Genomic DNA, 20,235 nt, shown 5'->3' on the forward strand with positions numbered 1-20,235 from the left:
GCTGCGACCATGATGTACCTGGGTGAGCAAGGTAAGGCAAGGCAAGGTAGCTTGTCCTGACCTGACCTGACCTGGACCTGCCCTGGGTACCTTCCATGAGATACCCACCAGACCGAGCCACACCCCTACCTAGCCCGTCCAGTACCTCTCTTTTCCCCATTACCGCTACTTACTGCTTTCGGTCAACTTCCCTTCTGCCCCCAAAATCAGGTTCCTTCTCTTCCTCTTCCTCCCCGTCCTTTCCTCCCCCTCCATTACACCTTGTTCTTCGAAACACTCTTTGTAACACGCCTCAAGACGAGAGCTTCCAGAGCTCTAGACTCTTGCTCACCAAATATCGCAGCCTTTTGTCGAACCGTCAAATGCTCAAGCTCCAACATATTCAGTCGCCTTCAATTGACCTCGCTTCGCGATACGCTACGACAGTAACAGCACTTATCGCTCCTCACCCCGCTCAGTATCGATACCAGCCCTCAAGCGCATGGTGGGGTCAAGATGCCGCCCAGATCTTCTCTCACGTCTTCTTTTTCAATCACCGACTCCAACAATGAGGTCGTCTGTCCTCTGCGGAATCAGGATGGATCTAGCTGTAGGAAAAGATGCATCGGTGTAAGTCTCATTGTGCTGCCTGCATTGCCGCATTGCTCCCTCACGACGCCCTCTTCGCCACAAGCAGACCAACACTGCCCCCGTCTGCGCTGCTGCACCTCTCTACTTGGACCCAGTGCACAGAGAGAGCTTTGATTACTACAGCGAAAAATCCACTCGACCAAGGGAAAATCGAGAACGCTACTCTGACGCTTGATAAATTCCTTAGGAAAAACGATATCGCTCCATGCAAGAACACATTCGCCGCGCTCATCCAGAACACTACATTTCGAAGCTCCCAGCGACCGAGGAAAGCTTCATGCTCATGATCAACACTCCTCCATCCGAACGTCCAATGCAGCAAAGCGCAACTTCTGTTCCCCAGGGTTCGTCCCTCTCAATCCAGGGCTATCCCCCAAAGATTGACCATCTTCAAGGCTTCAATCACGACCATCACATGTATGATAACAGTAACCCGGGCACGCCTCGAACCATGGACGACCACGCCGTTGGTTCCATGCTCCCCGCTGCCAGTGCTGCTGCGGCGCTGGCTCAGCTCCACGGTCACAAAGTCGAACCCGAATGGGAGGAAATGGTGAGTTAGAACATCCTCCCCTGACTGACTTACAAACTCGAACCACGATTGCTAATCAAATGTGCGCTACTAGGGTTGGCACTCAGACACGGAGGGACGCCGCATTCCAAGGACATCAATTGAGCTGCCTCCGCTGCACTTGACGAATAACGACATTACTAGCGAGCCATTCCCAGCTATGAACTCCAGTCGGCCACGGGATATTCTGCCGTCAATTCTGGCGAATTCGCCCCCCGGTCGCTCTTCAACATTACCCCCAATCCAACGGCCTGCTGTAGGACCTGCCCGACCAAGGAAGCAGTCCGTCACCAAGAGAGGCCGAGAGGCGCACCACAAGAAGCAGAAGTCTCGCGGCTCGGCAGCAGACTGGCTTCGGCGGATCCAAAACGACGAACGGCTTAGACCAGGTAACAATGACCGTAAGGCGTTATCGGCTGAACCTTCTGCAGACTATGGGAAGAGATGGGAAGATCTCATCGATGCCGCCGATCAAGCTGCATCAGCTGCCGGCGACATCGATGAGGATAGGACTCCAGTAAGAAGCTTTCATGCGCTCGCATCTTCACATTCTCTGACCTTTATCCAGATGCCTCAATCACCAGTTTCTATTCACCGGGCTTCTTTGCCGCCATTCCAGCACCATGGATTTCCATCAGCGACAGCTGGAGGGAACTATCAAGCCTCGCCATTGCAGCAGGCCTTGACCCCGCCATCCTACAGCCAGGACACAATTGACCCATTCCCGTCGGTTGAAAGCGGTGAAAGCGGGGAGAACTTCCACATCGAGTCGCGAGGCCTATCGGATTCATCACCGAGTTATTCTTCTCAGAATACCCAGATCTACTGCGCAGCCTGTCAGAGCGTTTCACTTCTCAAGGACTCATACGCCTGCACAGAATGCATCTGCGGTCTGTGCCAGGCGTGTGTCGACGTTCTCATGGCAGAGCAGGGGGCTCGCCGCAAATGCCCCCGTTGCGCAACAATCGGCGGCCGGTTCAAGCCGTTCCAGCTTGACATCCGGTGATTATTATGTCTTGTCAACGACCATCATGCATACGTTACGCACAAATATTGGAGCTCTGAGGCCCACAAATTGCATTTGAAATCACACACGGCGTCTTGGATTGGGCCAATGCGCATATACAGCATCAAAGCTTGGCATAAGGATTCACCGCATCGATAATACCCCCGGCGTTGCAACTTCGCGAGAGCTTAGACAGAGAGCTTTTCACGAGCCGGTTTCTTCACATTCTTTACATTATTATACGGACTAGTGACTCGTGACAGTCTTGGATAGGTGTGGTTCTCTCTTTTTTCTTGATGCTACAGGCAGAGTATGGGATATCAAAACGATTACAGGATTAAGGGTCGGCTTGCACGTCGTTATGATCTTGCTTTTCTTTCTTTTCTTTTTTGGCTTATTGATAATTTGTTCTGGGTGGGTATAGGCAAACTGTTTTTTTAGGAGTACTCCATTGGTTTATAGATGCCAATCATGAATTTAAATCAATCTAAGCTATAACATCAAAATTTTGTATCATGGGTATCATTCAAAACTCGTCTTTGTCACTAATGTATACAAGAAGCAAAATTGGATGAGCTCATCATCTTCTCGAGTCCTTCTCCTTTTCTTTCTTCAAAAGCAAATCGCGCATGGCGGCTCTAGCGTTGCGGCTACCGCCCAGCTTCGGACCCTTGAGGACTTCTTCATCGGCCTTGCGAGCCCCGGCGCGAGCCGCCGGCGCTGCCGTCTTCTTCTTTTGTTGGCGCTGGACCATGGCGTCCATGAACTCGCGCCGGAATTCCTCGGCGATGCGGTCGTCTGCGTCGCCGTCGCCTTCGTTTTGGGGTTCCTGTGGTTTTGGTACATCGTAGACGTCGACTAAGTAAGGTTTCCAGATTAGCATGTGCTTGTTGGCCCCATTGAAGGAGACGGTGCAAAACTCACGTCTGTTCTCGCGCAGAATCTCCTCGACGAGCTGGTCGCGTTTGATGTCGTCGCTGGTGCGCCTGTTCCTGGGCCGCCAGGGTTTACCGTCCCTGCCGAGGCGGGGTTTCTTGGCTCGCCGGCCGCCGGTATCGTCGTCGACGGATTCGCCTAGGAGGCGGCGGGCTGCCTTTTCCGTCATGGCTTGGTTCCGGGCGCGGACTTCGTCGCCGAGGTCGACTTCCATTAGTTTCCCTTGCATGATGGGGTGGTTTTTGGGGTCTGGAAGTTCGGCTGGTCCGGCGGAGGGTGCTGTTGTTGACGGATTCGTTACGACGGTGGCGGCTTGGTGTTGGGAGGAGGTTGGAAGTTCGGATTGTGGTGGGGGGTTGCGGTTAGAGAGGTGCGATTCTATGTATTCCATCCTTGCTTGATCAGCCTCTGGCGTCGGGATGAAAAGGAAGGATGAGAAGTGGAGCTTCCCTGGGGGGGGTTATACTTACATGTGTTTGTTGACGATTGTAGTCGCTGCTGCGCCGGTCTGCGGCGCGAAGCGCTTTGCGATGAGGGGGTCGTCGTCTGGGGCTTGTGCTGGGACGGAAACCAGTGCGCTGGATGATGATGATAGGCTCACTGGGTCTGTATCATCTCCTCCGGCGCCGGCGAGGGCGGTTGTGCCTCGCGCAGAGAAGCCTACGCCGTTGAGTCGCTTCCGAGCGCGGTGGCGGAGGGCGGAGGGGATGTGTGCTTCGGGGCCCTCGTCGGCGGTGGTTTCCGTGGCTGGTGCAGATGTCGTGGTGTTTCCTGCTGTCGATGTTGATTTCGAGGCTGCGGCGGTGTCGTCGTCATCGGCGGCGGGCGATGCGGCGCGTTGGCGGAGGCCTGCTTTGCGCTTCTTGTTTGCGCGGAAGAGGATCGGGGCCGGGGCCGGAGCCGCGTCTGTGGTTGGGGTTTCGTCGGCGGGTGGCGCCATGATGGAGTTGAAGTGGGCGCCGGGGCGCGCTGGTACTGGTTGTCTGTGCGCTGGATTTAAAACTCGGCGGGTTGTCCTGGGTGCGACGTTTTTTGGACGTTGATTTCGAGGATGTGAAGATAGGTGGATGTGTATGTTGTAAATCGGAACGTGGACAGAAGGCGCAAATTCGCCTGGGCGATCGAGGCCGCGCCAGGAAACTCCACCTTGCAGAATGCCGAGGATTAGCCTATCGATAATGGACTGGACAAGGGGGGTCAAGCATGTAAGTGCAACCCACTGGCATGGATGTCATCGGTGTGACGGTGTCAGCGACCCCCACCAGGTTGGTTCCCGCTTTTTGTCTTTGCCAACGGCAAGCATGTCGCAAGAAGCTCGAGGGGGAGCTCTGAGCTACTTTTAACCTCTGTGCATCCTCACTCTCTGAGGCCTTGCAACTTCATCTACAGTCGTTGAAAATCAGATCGCAAGTCAACATGGTGAAGAGGGTATGCAATTTCTCCACTGACAGGATTTTAGACATACTGAAGAGAAGTTAGATATACTTTCTGGCCCATGGCGGTCAAGTGCAAGGTACGTTTCTTGCAGCCCCTCCCTTACCCTCCACATGAGCTCCGAGCTTTTATCTGGATAAGAAGGGAGGGGTGTGAACTTGTGATAAGTGACTTTTTTATTTCGGGGCACACTGACGTCACAAATTCAGGTGTCGGATTCCGGTATGTGATGGGATTTTCCGACAACACGGTTTTTCAATTTCGTTTGGACCAGTTGGGTGTCAATTGAATTGGCGATATTCACCTTTGTAAGAGTATGATACTGACGAAGCGATGCGGTTGACAGGTACTTTACGCAAAAGAGAGCCACAGAGTATGGTCTTACGGGATGGTGTCGCAACACTGATAACAACAAGGTGAGCTTTGGGTACTTTTTCTTCAATCATTTCCAGGAGTCATTGATCGACATGGGATTTGACGAGGAATTGCGCTTCTGAGAAACCTGGCTGCTGACTCGGCTGGGGCATAGGTTGAGGGAGAGGCGCAAGGTGATGAGGATGCGCTGAAGAAGCTGCTTAAGGACATTGACGAGGGACCGAGATCCGCCAGGGTTGTCAAGCTTGACCAGGAGGAGAGAGATCTTGTTCAGGACGAAAAGGACTTTGCAGTTCGGCGATGAGTTGTCGCTTGAGTGACTTCTGTTTGAAGAACAACATTAGTAAGGAGACCGAGATTGAGAGGGGTAGGTGGTGAAATATTATCGCCATGACTGCGTCTTAACAACTTTCCTTGCCTGGAGGGGACCTTGCTTGCCCAGTAACACGATAAGCATATCTCGATGACAGTAGACTTGATAGAGTACCCAATATACTCACGGGGAATGTTTGACTTGAGCAACATGTTCTGCTTCTTGATCAGGCAGAACGAGGAAAGACTGGCATGCTACAAGCCAAGCCCACGTCCCCCCTCTCAGTTTGCTTTAGTATCAAGACCGTTAGAACGCGCGAAGGCAGAGAAACCCATTTACCATGTACCAACATCATTATAGCTATATTGCGTGAAGGAATAAGACCTCCGCAAGTTTACAGATCAGCGTTCTCTACCTCCAAGAGAGTGTTTTCCTTCTGGGTCATGACCTTGCGGAACACCAGTGGCTGCGTTGTCGCCCCCTGGGAGACTGCAAAGATGATAGGATGACAGAGCTGATACAAAAAGGGTGCAAGATGCGAGATGGCCCAAGGTACTACAACTTCGGGTCAAGGTTCAGGCTGTTTTGCATTGTTTTCTTCAGCAGCTTGGCGTTCGTGTCACCCTGACCTCTGGTTATGTTGCACTTCTTCAAGACTTCCTTCACCAGGGCCTCGTCCCTTGCGGTCAGTATCAGTGAGCCCCCAAGTGCGTTGACTACACCAGTCCGTCGGCGCCTTTACACCTCCAGCATTGTCTCATGGGTATTACCGCTAAGCCTTACGGAATGCATGCTAGACGCTGGAAAAAGACGGGCGTCTCATGGACTTATGACCTCGTCTTCCACCCAAGCCAGCTTGACGCGAGCCCGCGGTATGCGCCGCGCGATTGCTTCCAGCACTGGTTTCTTGGCTGTGGGAGGACTGACCGGCGACGTCTTCGCACAAACCGCAACCTTGCCACCACCGCGCATCAACTCAATTAAAATGTCGAGCGACGAACACACCTCATCGGTTCAGCATTGTTGCCCAGTGTGTCTCCTGTCAAGGCGATGTCTTACAGAACAACAATGGCGCGATGCTTTTTTACTGGAAGCTACAAAGACATTAGGATTTACCTTGATATACAAAGGCCCCAAGATTCGACATGCCCTGTCCTGATAAACACAACGACAATTGGCGATACTGGTTTCCGCCCAGAAGAAGTACGCGCCAACAGAGACTTTAGCGGTGTGCCCCTCTATGATACCCCGGGGGCCATTCGAACGTTGTGAACATCACCAAGTCACTTCAAACTACATCGGCCCGTCAGCGTTGCTATTCCTTCGACTCTGCCGCGTAAGTATTATCCCTAGGCTTCGAGGAAGACACTACAGACGCTAGAGAAAGGCCAACATTTCTCGGAACAAGATTGGCCGTATGAGATTTCCCGAGAGCGATTATCACGAGCCCACCGCCTGGTCGAAGCCGACCGCAAAAGGGGGTCGCGGCGTGAACACTTCCTACGTTACTAACTTCAAAAACGTCTACAAAGACCTGCCATGGTTGCTCCCGATCTTGTCTATTAGGGTTATGCCCAACTTCTTGATTTTGGCTTTGATGGGAGCACGGGAGGTATCTAATACGTGGCGGGACATGCTCAATTGATAACTTGAAACTGCTGAGCTGATTCTTGGAAAGTCTTACGATGAGCCAGTCCCTGCACAAGCTTTCTGGTATTCCCTTCCATTTCATTCCGGAGGGGTGTGTATTCAGCCCGCAATAAGAACCATCAATACTTTGGTGCTCACGTCAAGTATTTTGTATCTTGACAATGTTATCTTACATGGCCTTGCTCACGCCAAAATGATGCTCGCCTTTTGCGACACCATATATATGCCTCGTGGCATCTTCTTCAGTCACCGGGTCTAGAAGCTGCGACGATAAATAGGAGTCAAGTCTCAAGGGATCCAACAACCTCGGGGGTTCATAGATTCTATCCAAAACACCAAAAACGAAAGATCGCTAAACGCCTCTACCCCTTCGCTTAATAACAGGCTTCCTCACAGCCCCATGTGTGACAATCTTCTTCCCCCCCGCCGCCGCCGCCGCACCCCCACCAGTCCTCCTCCTCTCCAACCTCTGCTTCTCCGCCTCCACCCGGTCCGCCTCCCTCTTCTTATCCTCGGCCATCTTAGCCTCGATCTCCATCTTGCGGTTAAACTCCGTCTCGGTAATGCGCTTGTCCCGGACGGAATACCCCTTCTCCTTGACAGAGTAAAACACGCCGCCCAAATCGGCGAGCCAGTGCGGGTCCACCGCCGTGACGGTCGACACGTACACTTTCGACGTCAGGATGAGCTCGTGGTAGACGACGTAGTCGGGCGGGTGGCCCGCGTACAGCGCCGACGTCGGGTGCAGCTGGACGCCGAGGTTGGTCCGCAGATTGATATACTCCCCGGAACCCTTGTACTTGGCCGCCTGGTGGTAGTAGCCGCTGCAGATGCACTTGCGGATGACGTCCCAGTCCATGCCGCAGCTCAGCATCTCCATCTTTTGCATCTTCATGATGTCGAGCAGCTGGTCGCGGATCTCCTTTGCGCGGCGCAGCGACTTGGGGTGCAAGAAGTGCTTGATGCACCACCCATCTGAGCAGCCGTTGGACCGCCATGCCGAGTACACCTGGAGGTACGTCAGGTGGTCCGACTCGTGGACCCAAAACTTTTCGCGCTGGGCATCCGCCTCATCCTGGCGCTCTTTGGGTCGGTAAAAGACGTTGGGGACGGAGAGCATGGACACAATGGTGATCATCTCCTCGCTGCAGCCGTATTCCTCGGCCGTGATGAGGAGCTTGGAGAGGGACGGGTCCATTGGGAACGCGCTCATCTTTCGACCGAGCGTGGTCAGCTCTCCCAAATTGTCCAAGGCGCCCAAGGCCCACAGATCGAACATTGACGTTGTGATGGTGTCCTGTGGTGGGGGATCCATGAAGTCGAAATCTAATAGATCCTTGACGCCCAGGGACTTGAGCATGAGTACCGTGTTGCTCAGATTCGTACGCTGGATTTCGGGAATCGTCTGCATGTAGAGCTCCTCTTTGAACGCCTTCTCCGTGAACAGTCGGAAAGCCTTTCCAGGTCCTGTTCGACCGGCACGTCCTGATCGTTGCGACGCGTTTGCTTGGGAGATTGGCGTGATCTGAAGAGTGTCCATACCCATCTTTGGATTGTACACCTTCATCTTGCTGTACCCAGCATCCACCACGTATTTGATACCGTCGACCGTCAAACTCGTCTCGGCGATATTTGTCGCAACGATGCACTTGCGCACACCTGGCGCCGCGCGGTCGAAAATCTTTGCTTGCAAGTCTGCCGGCATCTGACTGTAAATGGGCAAGATGCTTAGCTTCGGGGGATCGTTGAGAGCATCGAGACGTTTCTGGATCAGCTCGCAGGTGACCTCGATATCTTCTTGTCCCGTCATGAATACCAAGATGTCGCCCTGGTCCATGGACACGTGTATGGCCAGGACCTGCTGAACCGCCTGATCCACGTAGTCCTCGACCGGTGACCTGTGGAACATGACATCGACGGGGAAAGTTCGGCCTGGGATGATGAACTCCGGCGCTCCACCGTAAAAGTCGGAGAAGCGCTTCGCATTCATCGTCGCAGACGTGACGATGAGCTTCAGATCTCGCCGTCGCTGGAGAATCTTTTTGAACAGACCCATGAGGATATCCGTGTTGAGAGCTCTCTCGTGGGCTTCGTCCATGATGACGCACGAGTACCTGTCGAGATCAGGCTCGTTGAGCGACTCGCGCAACAAGACACCGTCCGTCATGTACTTGATGACGGTGTCTTTGCTGGTACAATCTTCAAAACGAATCGCGTAGCCCACCGTGCTGCCCAGCTTGACTTCCATCTCCTCAGAGACACGCTTGGCGACACTCATCGCGGCCACACGCCTCGGCTGCGTGCACCCGATCATGCCCGACTTTCCAAACCCGTCCTCGTAAAGGAACTGCGTCAGCTGCGTCGTCTTGCCGGATCCCGTCTCGCCCACCACGATGATGACTTGGTTCTCCCGGATGACACGCATCAAGTCCTCCCGAACGGCAAACGCAGGTAGGTATTGCCTCTGCTCGCGCAACGTCTTGCTCCGACTGAAATCACTGCTGCCCCCATCATCCTTCTTCATGTGGTCGCTGAATTTGTTGCTGTTCTCGTTCGTCTCCTCCTTCTCTCCTCCCTTCTTCGCATCGTTCTCCGACGCCACAGGCAACGCGCTGTCGCCGTCGTCCTCCTTCACGCCCATCAAGTTTCCCAAAGCCGTTCCGGCCATGCTCGTAGCCTCCTGCGCCTGCCGCTGCCGTTCCCGCTGCTGGCGTGACTCCTTCACCACCTTGCTTCCCTTCCGACTAAACACAGCCATGTCGCTCTGGTAGTCGCGGACAGCCGGCACGGGTTCCAGCTGCTTTGTGAAGATGGTTCGTCCATCGAGGAACGGAGGCCGCAGATCGTGCACCAAAAGGTGGACTCTCGTCGCCTCCTCGTCGTCGAAATCGGCACCCATATCCCTCCTCTGCGCGACACCCGAGACGAGCATGCGATTCGTCTCCCACGCGTCGTTTTCCCTCTGCCTCTGCTCCCTGCGCGCGTCGAAGCGCCCCGTCATCTTCTCGGCCTTAACCGCCTCCTGCTTCTCGGCCTCCCATGATGAGTACGAGGCGAAAGGATTGTGTGTGTCGTCGCCGAAGGTGTGGCCGCCAAACTCGTCTCCCATGTACCAGTCGCGATCCAGCGCTTTCGAGTCTTCGTCGGTGGGTTCGGGGACGTCTCTTGCCGGTGTCTCGGCGGCGCGGGCGTCGCGCGGTGTCGAGCGGCCCGAATCTTGGAATCGCCCTCCGTCTATCCTCCGGCGCTTGAAGCTGGGCCCTGATCCATCTCTGTTGTCGTACATTTTGTGATTCCTGTGATGGCGCAATTCGTCGCCTTGGCGTTTGCTGCTCTTGGCGTGATTATTATCTTCGTTGACCCGTCGCCGGAGTAGAGTTTCCTTGGATGTGTGAGGCCCAGCGTGCGTATGTGATGGATTCAATTTCGAGTATCGGAAATGTAGTGAGGCATGCAGTTTAGAATTGCATGTAGGCAGGCAACCCCAAGTAAACAAAGCTTGAGAAATGGGGCCGCACCTTGCCAGACGGTTTAAACGGGTCTGGCTCTCTTATGTGTATATCCATAACAGACGTCACTGACGGGTCCGATAATGCAATGAACGCGACTTGAACACGGCCTCGACTTAAGAGGTACCATTCTGCCCGCTAATGCATTTCTGTTTTTTTCTTCTCCTTTTTTTCAAGAAACGTTCAAATAGGGTCTCAAAGAGCCCTCATGCCTTGATTGATTATATGGTAAGACGCTTTCAGTTGAAGCGTGCAAGAATTACCTTAGCCAGCTACCTTTCGGAGTACATGTGAACTAGTTACATTAAAGCCTACCCCAAAATCTTCGAGGTGTCTTATCGATAATGGAAGAGATAAGATAAACCCCACCACGACGGGAATTTTTTTTCTCACAGTCGCCCAGACTTGGTGAATTTTGGAGAATTTGCGCATACCGACTTGACTTCTCCTAGTCAAATAAATCTCAAATATTTTTCAAGTTGTGCAATTACCCTGCCAACTTCGACAGCCAGCGTGCATTTGAATGCGCGCGCGCAATAAACTCAGTCACTAGTGACCTTCCGAGGAACACATTGTCTTCAAGATGTCCATGATCACAACATCAACCTGGGTGCCCCGAGGCTTCGCGGCACCCTTTCCCTCAAAATACACCTTTGACGAGTCCGAGTACGAGCGCATTGCCGAACTCGCCAAGCTGCAGCTGGATGACGCCGAAGAGGACCTAAGGGAGGCGCAGGACGAGGAGGAGGGCGCCGACAAGCCCGCCGACGACGATGCGACAACAGGCGCATCTGGCAAGAAGGCCGAACAGTTAGTATTGACTTAAACTATCCGCTCGCTGAGCGGGGGTCTGCAGGATACACATGGTTCGCTAACCGTAGACCACCTTGTAGGGTCAATATCAACGACGACGATCTGAAGGAGTACGACCTCGAGCATTACGACGACACCGATGAAGAGGACGAGGAAAAGGTCGGCCAGGGTGAAGGTATGGCCATGTTTGGCAACATCAAGTCGCTAGCCTACTACGAATCCAATAAGGACGACCCGTACATCACCCTGCCCGCCAATGGTGGACCGGACGACGACGATGAGGACCGCGAGGACCTGCAGATCCTAGCGACCGACAACCTCCTGCTCGCTGCCAAGGTCGAAGATGAGATGGCTCACCTCGAGGTCTACGTCTACGAGGACGCCGCCGACAACCTCTATGTCCACCACGACATCATGCTGCCTGCGATCCCCCTTTGCGTCGAGTGGCTCGACATTCCCGTTCAAAAGGCCGGCGTTGACAAGGACTCGACGGCCAACTTCGTCGCCATCGGCACCATGGACCCCGATATCGAGGTCTGGGATCTCGACACGGTAGACTCCCTGTACCCTAACGCCATCCTCGGTCAGGCCGGTGAGGGCTCAGAAGAGAAGAAGAAGCAAAAGAAGAAGAAGAAGGCCAAGAAGGCTAACGACGAGTACCACGTCGACGCCGTCCTCGCCCTTGCCGCGAATAGGAAACACAGGAACCTGCTGGCCTCCGCCTCTGCAGATAAGACAGTGAAGCTTTGGGATTTGCACACGGCCAAGTGCGCCAAGTCATACACTTACCACACGGACAAGGTGTGCTCTCTCGCGTGGCACTCGGTCGAGTCCACCGTGTTGCTCAGTGGCAGCTACGACAGAACGGTCGTCGCCGCAGATATGAGAGCTCCCGAGGCCAAGGCCCCTAGATGGGGTGTCGAAAGCGACGTCGAGAACATTCGTTGGGACCCCCACGACCCCAACTACTTCTACGTCTCCACGGAGAACGGAATCATCCACTTCAACGATATCCGCAATGCGCCGTCAACCCCCGAGGCGACCAAGGCTGTGTGGACCTTGCAGGCACACGACGAGTCTGTCTCGTCCTTCGACATCAACCCCATCGTGCCCGGCTTCATGGCCACTGGCTCAACTGACAAGACGGTGAAGCTGTGGAACATCCAGGCTAGCGGTCCTTCCATGGTTGTCTCTCGCAACCTGGACGTTGGCAAGATCTTCTCAACGCAGTTTGCGCCCGATTCTGAGGTGGCTTTCAGACTCGCCGTTGCTGGCAGCCGCGGAACCATGCATGTGTGGGACACTAGCACCAACGCCGCCGTTCGACACGCGTTCGCTGAGCGTGTCCCGCAAAAGCCGGAGGGCGTCGAGGAAGACCGTCTTGTTGGCGTTCTTGACGATGACAGCAGCTCCAGCGAAGACGAAGGAGAGGAGGGCGAGCAGGATGGCGATTCGATGGACGAGGATGAGGACTAGGGTAGACGCTAATCAATATGGATGGTGGGCCTTTCACATGTGTTGTCAGATGTAGCCTGCTCGCTGTCTGGCCCAAGATCGCCAGGGGAATTTTCCCGCAGGCTTGGCCAGATGGATCGAAACCGCAGGCCCAACTAGTCTCCGGCGCCCGCCCAGAACTTAGAAAGCCATAGGCCACATACATCACACTGATGATGACGACTCTGGGCTGGCGCTGTTGAAAACGGCGGAGGAATTAGACGGCCTGTATCAATCAGGTGGAGAACAGCCTTTCAGTGTAGAAGTTAGTCTCGAGTCGTCCGAAGTTAAATGCCGTCGTCTGAACAGCATCAAGCATGGACCACATTAGTTTCGTCGACACATATAGCCAAGCCCGTCAAACAATGGCCTCAAACCGGGAAAATAGTTGGTGAGGAGCACACCGTCAGAGACTGATATATGTGAAGAGGCTAAACGTCAAGGAGTGAAACCACGACTGCGTGGCCCCCAAAGGTTGTTCAGTGTTCACCTCCATTGACTGCTGCGATGGGGTATCAGTGTCGTGATAGGGTGGGAGGCTCGCTAATTAAGCATGAACAAAGCGTGGAAGGGGGAGCGGCAACAGCCTGACATCTTCATGCGTAGACATGATGAAGGAGGTAGTGGATCGATATCAGATCTAGGATAAGAGCCGGGCCCGGATATTGCTCTAGGTCTGTTCGCGACTGCAATCTTTGTTTTTGTTCTTCCGAGTATCAAGCTCGAGCAGGGCCATGCCCCAGTCAATCGTTCGAGGCATCCGTAGTGTAATGAAGAATATTACCAGCCAACGGTGCCATTTGGGCGATTCCGAAGTCGCTGAGGGATTTCTCCTGGCTTCTAGACCGAGAGTCTTTGCCTCCCGCGAGCAGCCAGGCGAGAAGAATGCAGTTCCTGATCGACTGGTTCCCACCCCACCACAAGGCGATTCCCCTGGAAGATGCGCAAGGGCAGCAGAGAGTTGTGTGGTTGCGGGGGCGGATGGGCGAGTGAAATCGCTGGGCCCAAGAGCGCAAGGAGCGCTGACTGGTGAAAGGCCATGAACGTCGACATGGATCCCTGTCCGGCTTGCGCAGGCACGCAAGGCACACGGCGCCACTGGAGTGGGATGGCGCAGGATGAAACAGTGAAACTTCAGGGGGGCCTGCCAACGGGCGAGGATGGCGGACGGAACACCCAGCCAATGACGCCTCTGTCTCGGTCTGGTTGAGCTATCACTGGGGACGGCCGGGAACCACCGGCCACGAGACCTTTCTCGGCTGTTGGGCTTTTTAGTTGACGCTGTCTTGATTCTTGGAGGCGTCGACTCCAGTCACTGGTCCAACAGACAAGAAACCCACAACTTTACAACAGCCCAGTCCAGCCCTTCTTTTTTCCTCCGTTCAAGGCGGATCATATCACACTGTTCAGACAAGGATGATGGTGGCTTCCCGGAGAAACCTGGCAGGTTGACGATGCGCCGCGGCTCGCACATCTTGAATCGCACAATCTTCTGCCAGGATGTGAACGGTGCCGCGTGCGAATCGCTCAAAGTTGGCGGGTCGGCGTCCGTCGGGGCCCACGAGTTGATCGAGGTGCCGGTGGATTGGCGATTGTATTGATTAAGAGGTTCGGTTCCTGCTCGAATACTCCCCTGGTGATGGCGGCCGTGGTGAAAGACTTGGATAGGAACCGTCCATCCGGATAGAGCAGTACAAAAGCGTGTTGGCCACGTCAAGCTTCCTGAAGAAAGGACTGTTTCCTTTTGTGTGCCGACCAAGACTTCGTTACCTGTACGCCACACAGAAGGCAATATGGCAGAGAAAATACATGGCGGTCGCAGGCCAACGCTTGTGTAGTTGGCGAAGTGCGGATACGTAAGTGGAGGCAGCAGTCGCTGCATCGGACGTAGTGTTGGTATTGAAGGCACCGGTCCGTCGACGTTGTGTGGATGTATGAAGATGCCCTAAGAGTGAAAGATCCAATGAGGCCGACAAAAGCGAGGGCAACGGTCCGGAAGAGGTGTCAAAGGAGAGCGAGTGACGCGCCGGACTGGTCTCGGCTGTGCTGGTCTGACGATGTTGGGCATTCTTTCCAGAAGGCAGATCATCGCAATCCTTGATTCCCCCTTTTGGTGGCGGCAGGATTGGGTCGACGGTCGACGGTTGTTTGAACTCTGGGCTGACGATTGGCATCGATCCATGTGCCATCCCGCCGTTCGAGTCGTGCCAGCCAAACGTTTCTTGGCGGATGGATGGGCGGCGGTTGTCACGCAGCGAGCCCGGCAGACACATGGTTGCATCCTCTTCCTAATGGATGGAGGGTCGTGGGCCAAAGCCAGCACACACTCAAATTGAACAGTGGATAGCGGGCATGGATGATGGACTGAAAGGGAGGTGAGTGTGACGGAAGAGAGTGAGGTGGACGGCCAAAAAGTTGACCGTGGAATAATTGGTACGTATCCAAGGATACTCGGTGGAGAGTGGAGGGAAAAAAGAGAAAGGGCCAGGGCCAGGGGTTCGTTGACAAACACAAGCTGTCATTGGTGCAGAGGCCATCTCCTTTGAGCCTTAGCGTTGGATAAGCGGGGGCATCTTAGGAGACACTGTGAGGAGCAAGGGAGCCTTTCCCTTTCAGTTCGCCAAGTCCCACCGTCGACAGGGGGAGCGCTGGTGAAGCGAAAAGGAAAGACGGCAGGCATGGTGGCATGGCGGCATGGCGCCAGTAATTCTTGCCCACCCGCAAGTGGCAGTCTCCAGTCGTTGGCTCCAGTCCCTGCGAGTAAAGACCGTCCAGAGCCAACCAGAACGGGCGATAGGGCAATCAAAGAGCGACATCCCCCAGGTCCCAAAGGGACCCGAGCCCCATTCATTCTTTTTTTCGGCCAGGAACCAGGCCCGGGTCAAGGTTGCAAGAGAGGGAAAGCCAGAGGTAGAGAGAGAAAGGAAGGAAAGAGAGGAGTACCGTGCCTATCTAGAACCGAGAAAGAGCTACTTCACCTTAGGTAGGTACGGAGTAAGGTACCTACCGACCTGCCTTCCCATAGAGAAGATCGCACCTGCAATATTCAATTATTACTCCCACACGCCCGGCCCTGGTCTGCCATTTTACGCGCCCTCTCTTCTCTCTTTTCCTTCTCCTCAACCTATTCCATTCCCCATATTGGAAAAAGGATCCTGTCCCTTTCGCTTCTGCTCTAGCAAACACATCATCGCTCCCTTTGTGTTGTGTCTTGTTTCTATTCTCGCCTTTTCTCTAGACGTTCTCCCTCCCCGGAGTACTCGAAAGCATTACATCTTTGTCGCGGGCTCGAACTTGTACGGCAGAAACCACCCACAACTCTCTACCTATCTCTTCAAATATCGCGCGACACGTTGAACGTTCCTTTTCGGCTTGCTAATACTGCACCGAACCGTCCGTCATTACACACGAACGAAACCACTCACAATCATTTCATCAACCTCATCACACTGAGTCACCCCAAGACTCATCACAGCTCATAAAGCAACAATATCAAGTCTCAACCGGATCGACGCCGACTCATCGTACTCCCAAAGTACCCCAGGACTGGACTCCTCACCTATTGTCTCGGACGAATAGCAACACAACGCAACTCTCGCGCAGGATAATCCACCACGGCCAGCCCGCCGTCTTAATCATTTGTCTTGCTTGTTGTCATCATCACCGTGGACAGACGGACACACAGGCACACCATCAACCCAACGATCACTCCCTCGGCAGATCCTCTTAGTGACCGCCCCCATTCACCTTTTTTCGGCATCACTTCCCTGCTGCTCACTTGACTGCAACTGTCTTGCAGCACAAGATCCACCTCACACGCCAGTAAAGGTCACAGGTCCAATCACAAGTGCAGTCTCTAGCACTTTTTATCACCACCATCTGCCGCTCTTCACAGTCCGTCACTGCACAACAGGCTCTTACTCCCGGATCAGGCGCTTGCGTTCCGTTACTTAACTCAAGCTCACCTTCACAACCAGCAAGGCCTTGCGTTTTGCCCACGTCTTCGCACTGTCAAATTCGGAGTTAGCTTTGCCCACACTCATCAACATGTCGTCTCTCTCACGAGCCTTTACTACCCGTCGGGTCAAGCAGAGCATCGATCTCTCCGACGCCGCGCGGGGGAAGGAGCGCAGCAACACCATGCAGCGAAGCAAGACCACCAAGCACCCCGTCATCAGACACAAGATCTCTGCGCCTATGGAGCTTGTTCACACCACCAACATGCTCTCATATAACGCTCCCGATATTCGACCCCGGACCGGAACCGATGCCTCGAGCAACTCATCCAGGAAGTCTTCAGAGGAGGACTCGGAAAGCGCCAACTCCACCGCGTCGTCTCCCCCGACCAGCCCCGACGTCGCGCCTCACGAACTGTCCAAGGAGCCAAACCACCTGTCCTGCTACTTTGTTGCCCCTGGCCAGGCTATCAACTCTTCGATCCCCGAAGTCCCCGCCATTCCTTCCATTCCCAAGCGCGCACCTTCGCACACGAAGCAGGCGTCATACGACGCCGTTGCCCGCCAGCGCTCAGTTTCTCAGATGTCCAAGTCTTCGGACAAGACCGTCTCCTCCAAGGCCAGCATGACATTCTCCTCACGGGCGTCATCGGGTTCCAGCTCAGCCTCTACCATGTCTCATAGCTCAGTCGCCCCCGCTCTCAAGACTCCTGTGCCGCCTGTGCCCACGCCCGCATTCCAGCATCACCACCAGCCGAGACACGAGAAGCCTGCCGAGCCACACCCCTTCGGCCGCGAGTTGGCCCAGGTTACGGAAATTGCAGAGGAGTTTGGCATCAAGGACGATCTCATGTACGAGGAGGAGCGCGCCCTCAAGGCGGAAGGTCTCTGCAAGTTTGCCGCAGAAGACTACCTCACGGAGGTCCAAAGCATCTTCGCCAGCTTCTTCCACGACAGCCACGCACCTCAACGTCCAATGGCTGCCGCCGCTTGGATCTGATGCGTTGGTCGCTTTTACCGCCTGCTGGGCATACCTTACTTGAGAACTCTTCTTTGTACATACTTGCAGGAAGCAAAAAAACAACCTGACTACGACTTCGGCCTTTTTCTTAGGAAGGGAGATGACGAAAACGAGACTTTTGGCTCAGACAACAGCCTCACTTGGAGCGGACACTTCGCGAAACGGAGGGAGATTGCTCTGTTTGGAACCTGACGCCCAACTACATATGGGATAATTGGCGTTTCTGTGTATATACCTTTGAATGACGTGTGGATATTCCCCGATAGTGCCTCCTATAGAGGCGTCTACCAATATTGCTATTGATAACTGGCTACATCATTTCTGCGGCATGTTTTCTTGATTGAGCCTCAAGTGTAATGTGAAGGAGACTTGTTTTGATGAATGCCACGCGGTCCGTGGTGGTTGACCCAGAGTTCATCGCTGCATGACGCCACCCGTGCGCTGCAGCCTGTCCACGTTTATTTATTTACTTACTGAAGGGGCCTTATTTCGCCTGATGATTTGTCTTCATTTCATCCGTGCCTTCATTTTATCGGATGAGATGAACAAGCAATAGCCTCAAATGCAAACCCACAGACTGGTCGAAAACGGTGTACGAACAGATGCCAACGGGTATGCAACGCACAGCCAAAGCAAATAGGTAATACTCTCGAGCCAAACCCTTACGGTAAGGTAGGCAATAAAGTCTAGCGTAGTGCAGTACAATTTGGCGAGAGCGGGATGCAGGCAAGACGGGTTTAGCTCCACCGCCCGCCAGACCGAGCTATCGGAGACAGCGTCGCCGATGGAGGGTGGCGGTCGTGGCGATTTATCCGCATTCTTCCCTTGGTGCCCGGACCGATGAATCTACGCCAACGCCTTTTTTTTTTCCTCCTCCTTTCTGGTGTACGGAGTACCCTCTCTCCCTCTGTTCGTTTCTTTGTTGTGAAGTTTTTTTCTATTTAGCACAAAGGATGGCAACAGGATATTTTCTCTTCCGGGACCATGGGACGCCCCATTTCCTTCGGGGATATCTACGATACCGGTGGACTAGTGGCGGTATACGTAATTGCTTTTGAAAGTAGGGCTGTGGCATCCCCCCCGTCAATGTGAATCTAATGATCATCTGAATGATGTCCGATATAGGATCCGTGTCTAAGTACCTTGTTATCAAAAAAAGTTAATTCTTTCTAAGTCACAAATACAAGAATACAGTTTTAATAAAACAGTATAGTACCCACCTAGCACTTAAATTAAGATACTTTTTTAAGCTTACTATAAGAGAAAAATAACTATACTACTAACTACCTACTATCGAGGTCCGTAAGTAGCGCTATAGCTTTAATTACTATAGCTTTAACTATAATAGCTTCGCCTATAATAGGCAAAAAGTCTAGTTATAAGTCCTTTAAAAGCCTCTTATTAAGAGCTATAAGAACCTCCGAGTATACTAAGTTAAAATACTTACTAAGATATTAATAACTAAACTAACCCTATAATAACGACCTTAATAAAAAACCTAAAAAAAAACGCTAGAATCCTCGCCGTTATTAAGTACGATTTATAAAGCGTAATAACGCAGCCGCAGAGTATTACTAATATATTTTATGCTAAAAAGGGCATTATTAGTACTAATGAAATAAATAGGGCCGTATCGATATAGCGCCTCGGTTTCCTCCTATAGCTCAAAGATAATCGCCTTAAATAGTATTAGAAGTTTATTAAAAAGCTCTCTTAAATACTCTAGCACATTTACTACTATCTCCGTAATAATAAAACTCTTAGTACCTACGCATAAAAATAAGTTACTTATTTCTAAATAGTAATACTAGCTTATTAATAAGCTATCGAAACTATAATTCTGGTAATCCCTTAACGAGGGAGAGGGTAGAATGGAAGAAAGGATAGGAGACTTATAAAAAGGGTTGAGGTTAAATAGTGCGGAATTCGAGGGTAGGGTAGCGTCTATATATACTGCGGTAATCCTCTAGTAATACAAAACGATAGAGTTAAACAGTGGTGGGATCCGTGTCAAGTTCTCTTTTGTGTTGTTCGGGGTTCCCGCCTCAAGACGGAAGGATCGTCGGCGCGTCCCCGGGGGGGGGGGGGGGGGGGGGGGGGGGGGGGGGGGGGGGGGGGGGGGTTGGGGGGGGTGTTTTTTTTTTTTTTGTTTTTTTTTGGGGCGGTGGCGCGGGGGGGGGGGGGGGGGGGGGGGGGGGGGGGGGGGGGGGGGGGGGGGGGGGGTTTAGGCTTGTGGGTGTGGCGGGAGTTTTCAAGGGATTCTCTCTTTCTCAAAGTTTGTTGCATGTTGTCTTGCATCTGGATCCGGCTTCCTGGCCAACTGGAGGAGTTTTAAGCTGCATCATTTTGTCTCTCTTTGACTGTTGATGATTGGAGGTGAGGAAAGGGAGAATGGTGGTAAGGGAGGTGGTGGTGGTGGTGGTGGTGCGCGGAGGATTGGGTCCCGTTTGTGGACGGCGGGAGATGGGCCCTGGGTGGGGGGGGGGGGGGGGGGGGGGTGGGGGGGGGGGGGGGGGGGGGGGGGGGG

General features: G+C 53.4%; 7 protein-coding genes across 7 annotated transcripts; 4 read left to right on the top strand and 3 right to left on the bottom strand.

Moving 5' to 3' along the window:
- Positions 1-495: 495 nt before the first annotated feature.
- On the top strand, positions 496-2,207 carry CTAM01_07802 (uncharacterized protein; the record flags this gene model as incomplete). The annotated part of the gene is made up of 4 exons (XM_060523823.1): positions 496-609; positions 818-1,183; positions 1,257-1,718; positions 1,770-2,207. 4 exons carry the CDS (start codon positions 496-498, stop codon positions 2,205-2,207), a joined length of 1,380 nt encoding a protein of 459 aa, XP_060381570.1.
- Positions 2,208-2,787: 580 nt separating this feature from the next.
- CTAM01_07803 (uncharacterized protein) lies at positions 2,788-4,083 on the bottom strand (the record flags this gene model as incomplete). Its single annotated transcript, XM_060523824.1, has 3 exons — positions 2,788-3,065; positions 3,132-3,535; positions 3,614-4,083. The coding sequence occupies 3 exons, from the start codon at positions 4,081-4,083 to the stop codon at positions 2,788-2,790; spliced, it is 1,152 nt and encodes a 383-aa protein (XP_060381571.1).
- A 476-nt stretch (positions 4,084-4,559) lies between these two features.
- On the top strand, positions 4,560-5,256 carry CTAM01_07804 (acylphosphatase; the record flags this gene model as incomplete). The annotated part of the gene is made up of 5 exons (XM_060523825.1): positions 4,560-4,571; positions 4,623-4,656; positions 4,787-4,799; positions 4,924-4,993; positions 5,107-5,256. 5 exons carry the CDS (start codon positions 4,560-4,562, stop codon positions 5,254-5,256), a joined length of 279 nt encoding a protein of 92 aa, XP_060381572.1.
- Positions 5,257-7,267: 2,011 nt separating this feature from the next.
- CTAM01_07805 (helicase associated domain-containing protein) lies at positions 7,268-10,201 on the bottom strand (the record flags this gene model as incomplete). Its single annotated transcript, XM_060523826.1, has 1 exon — positions 7,268-10,201. The coding sequence occupies one exon, from the start codon at positions 10,199-10,201 to the stop codon at positions 7,268-7,270; it is 2,934 nt and encodes a 977-aa protein (XP_060381573.1).
- An 806-nt stretch (positions 10,202-11,007) lies between these two features.
- CTAM01_07806 (WD domain-containing protein) lies at positions 11,008-12,713 on the top strand (the record flags this gene model as incomplete). Its single annotated transcript, XM_060523827.1, has 2 exons — positions 11,008-11,234; positions 11,318-12,713. 2 exons carry the CDS (start codon positions 11,008-11,010, stop codon positions 12,711-12,713), a joined length of 1,623 nt encoding a protein of 540 aa, XP_060381574.1.
- A 1,152-nt stretch (positions 12,714-13,865) lies between these two features.
- CTAM01_07807 (uncharacterized protein) lies at positions 13,866-15,004 on the bottom strand (the record flags this gene model as incomplete). Its single annotated transcript, XM_060523828.1, has 2 exons — positions 13,866-14,046; positions 14,502-15,004. 2 exons carry the CDS (start codon positions 15,002-15,004, stop codon positions 13,866-13,868), a joined length of 684 nt encoding a protein of 227 aa, XP_060381575.1.
- Positions 15,005-16,778: 1,774 nt separating this feature from the next.
- On the top strand, positions 16,779-17,687 carry CTAM01_07808 (uncharacterized protein; the record flags this gene model as incomplete). The annotated part of the gene is made up of 1 exon (XM_060523829.1): positions 16,779-17,687. One exon carries the CDS (start codon positions 16,779-16,781, stop codon positions 17,685-17,687), a length of 909 nt encoding a protein of 302 aa, XP_060381576.1.
- Positions 17,688-20,235: the final 2,548 nt, after the last annotated feature.

The sequence above is a fragment of the Colletotrichum tamarilloi genome, assembly GCF_030869305.1.
Source record: "Colletotrichum tamarilloi strain Tom-12 chromosome Unknown Scaffold_25.1, whole genome shotgun sequence".
Taxonomy (NCBI): domain Eukaryota; kingdom Fungi; phylum Ascomycota; class Sordariomycetes; order Glomerellales; family Glomerellaceae; genus Colletotrichum; species Colletotrichum tamarilloi.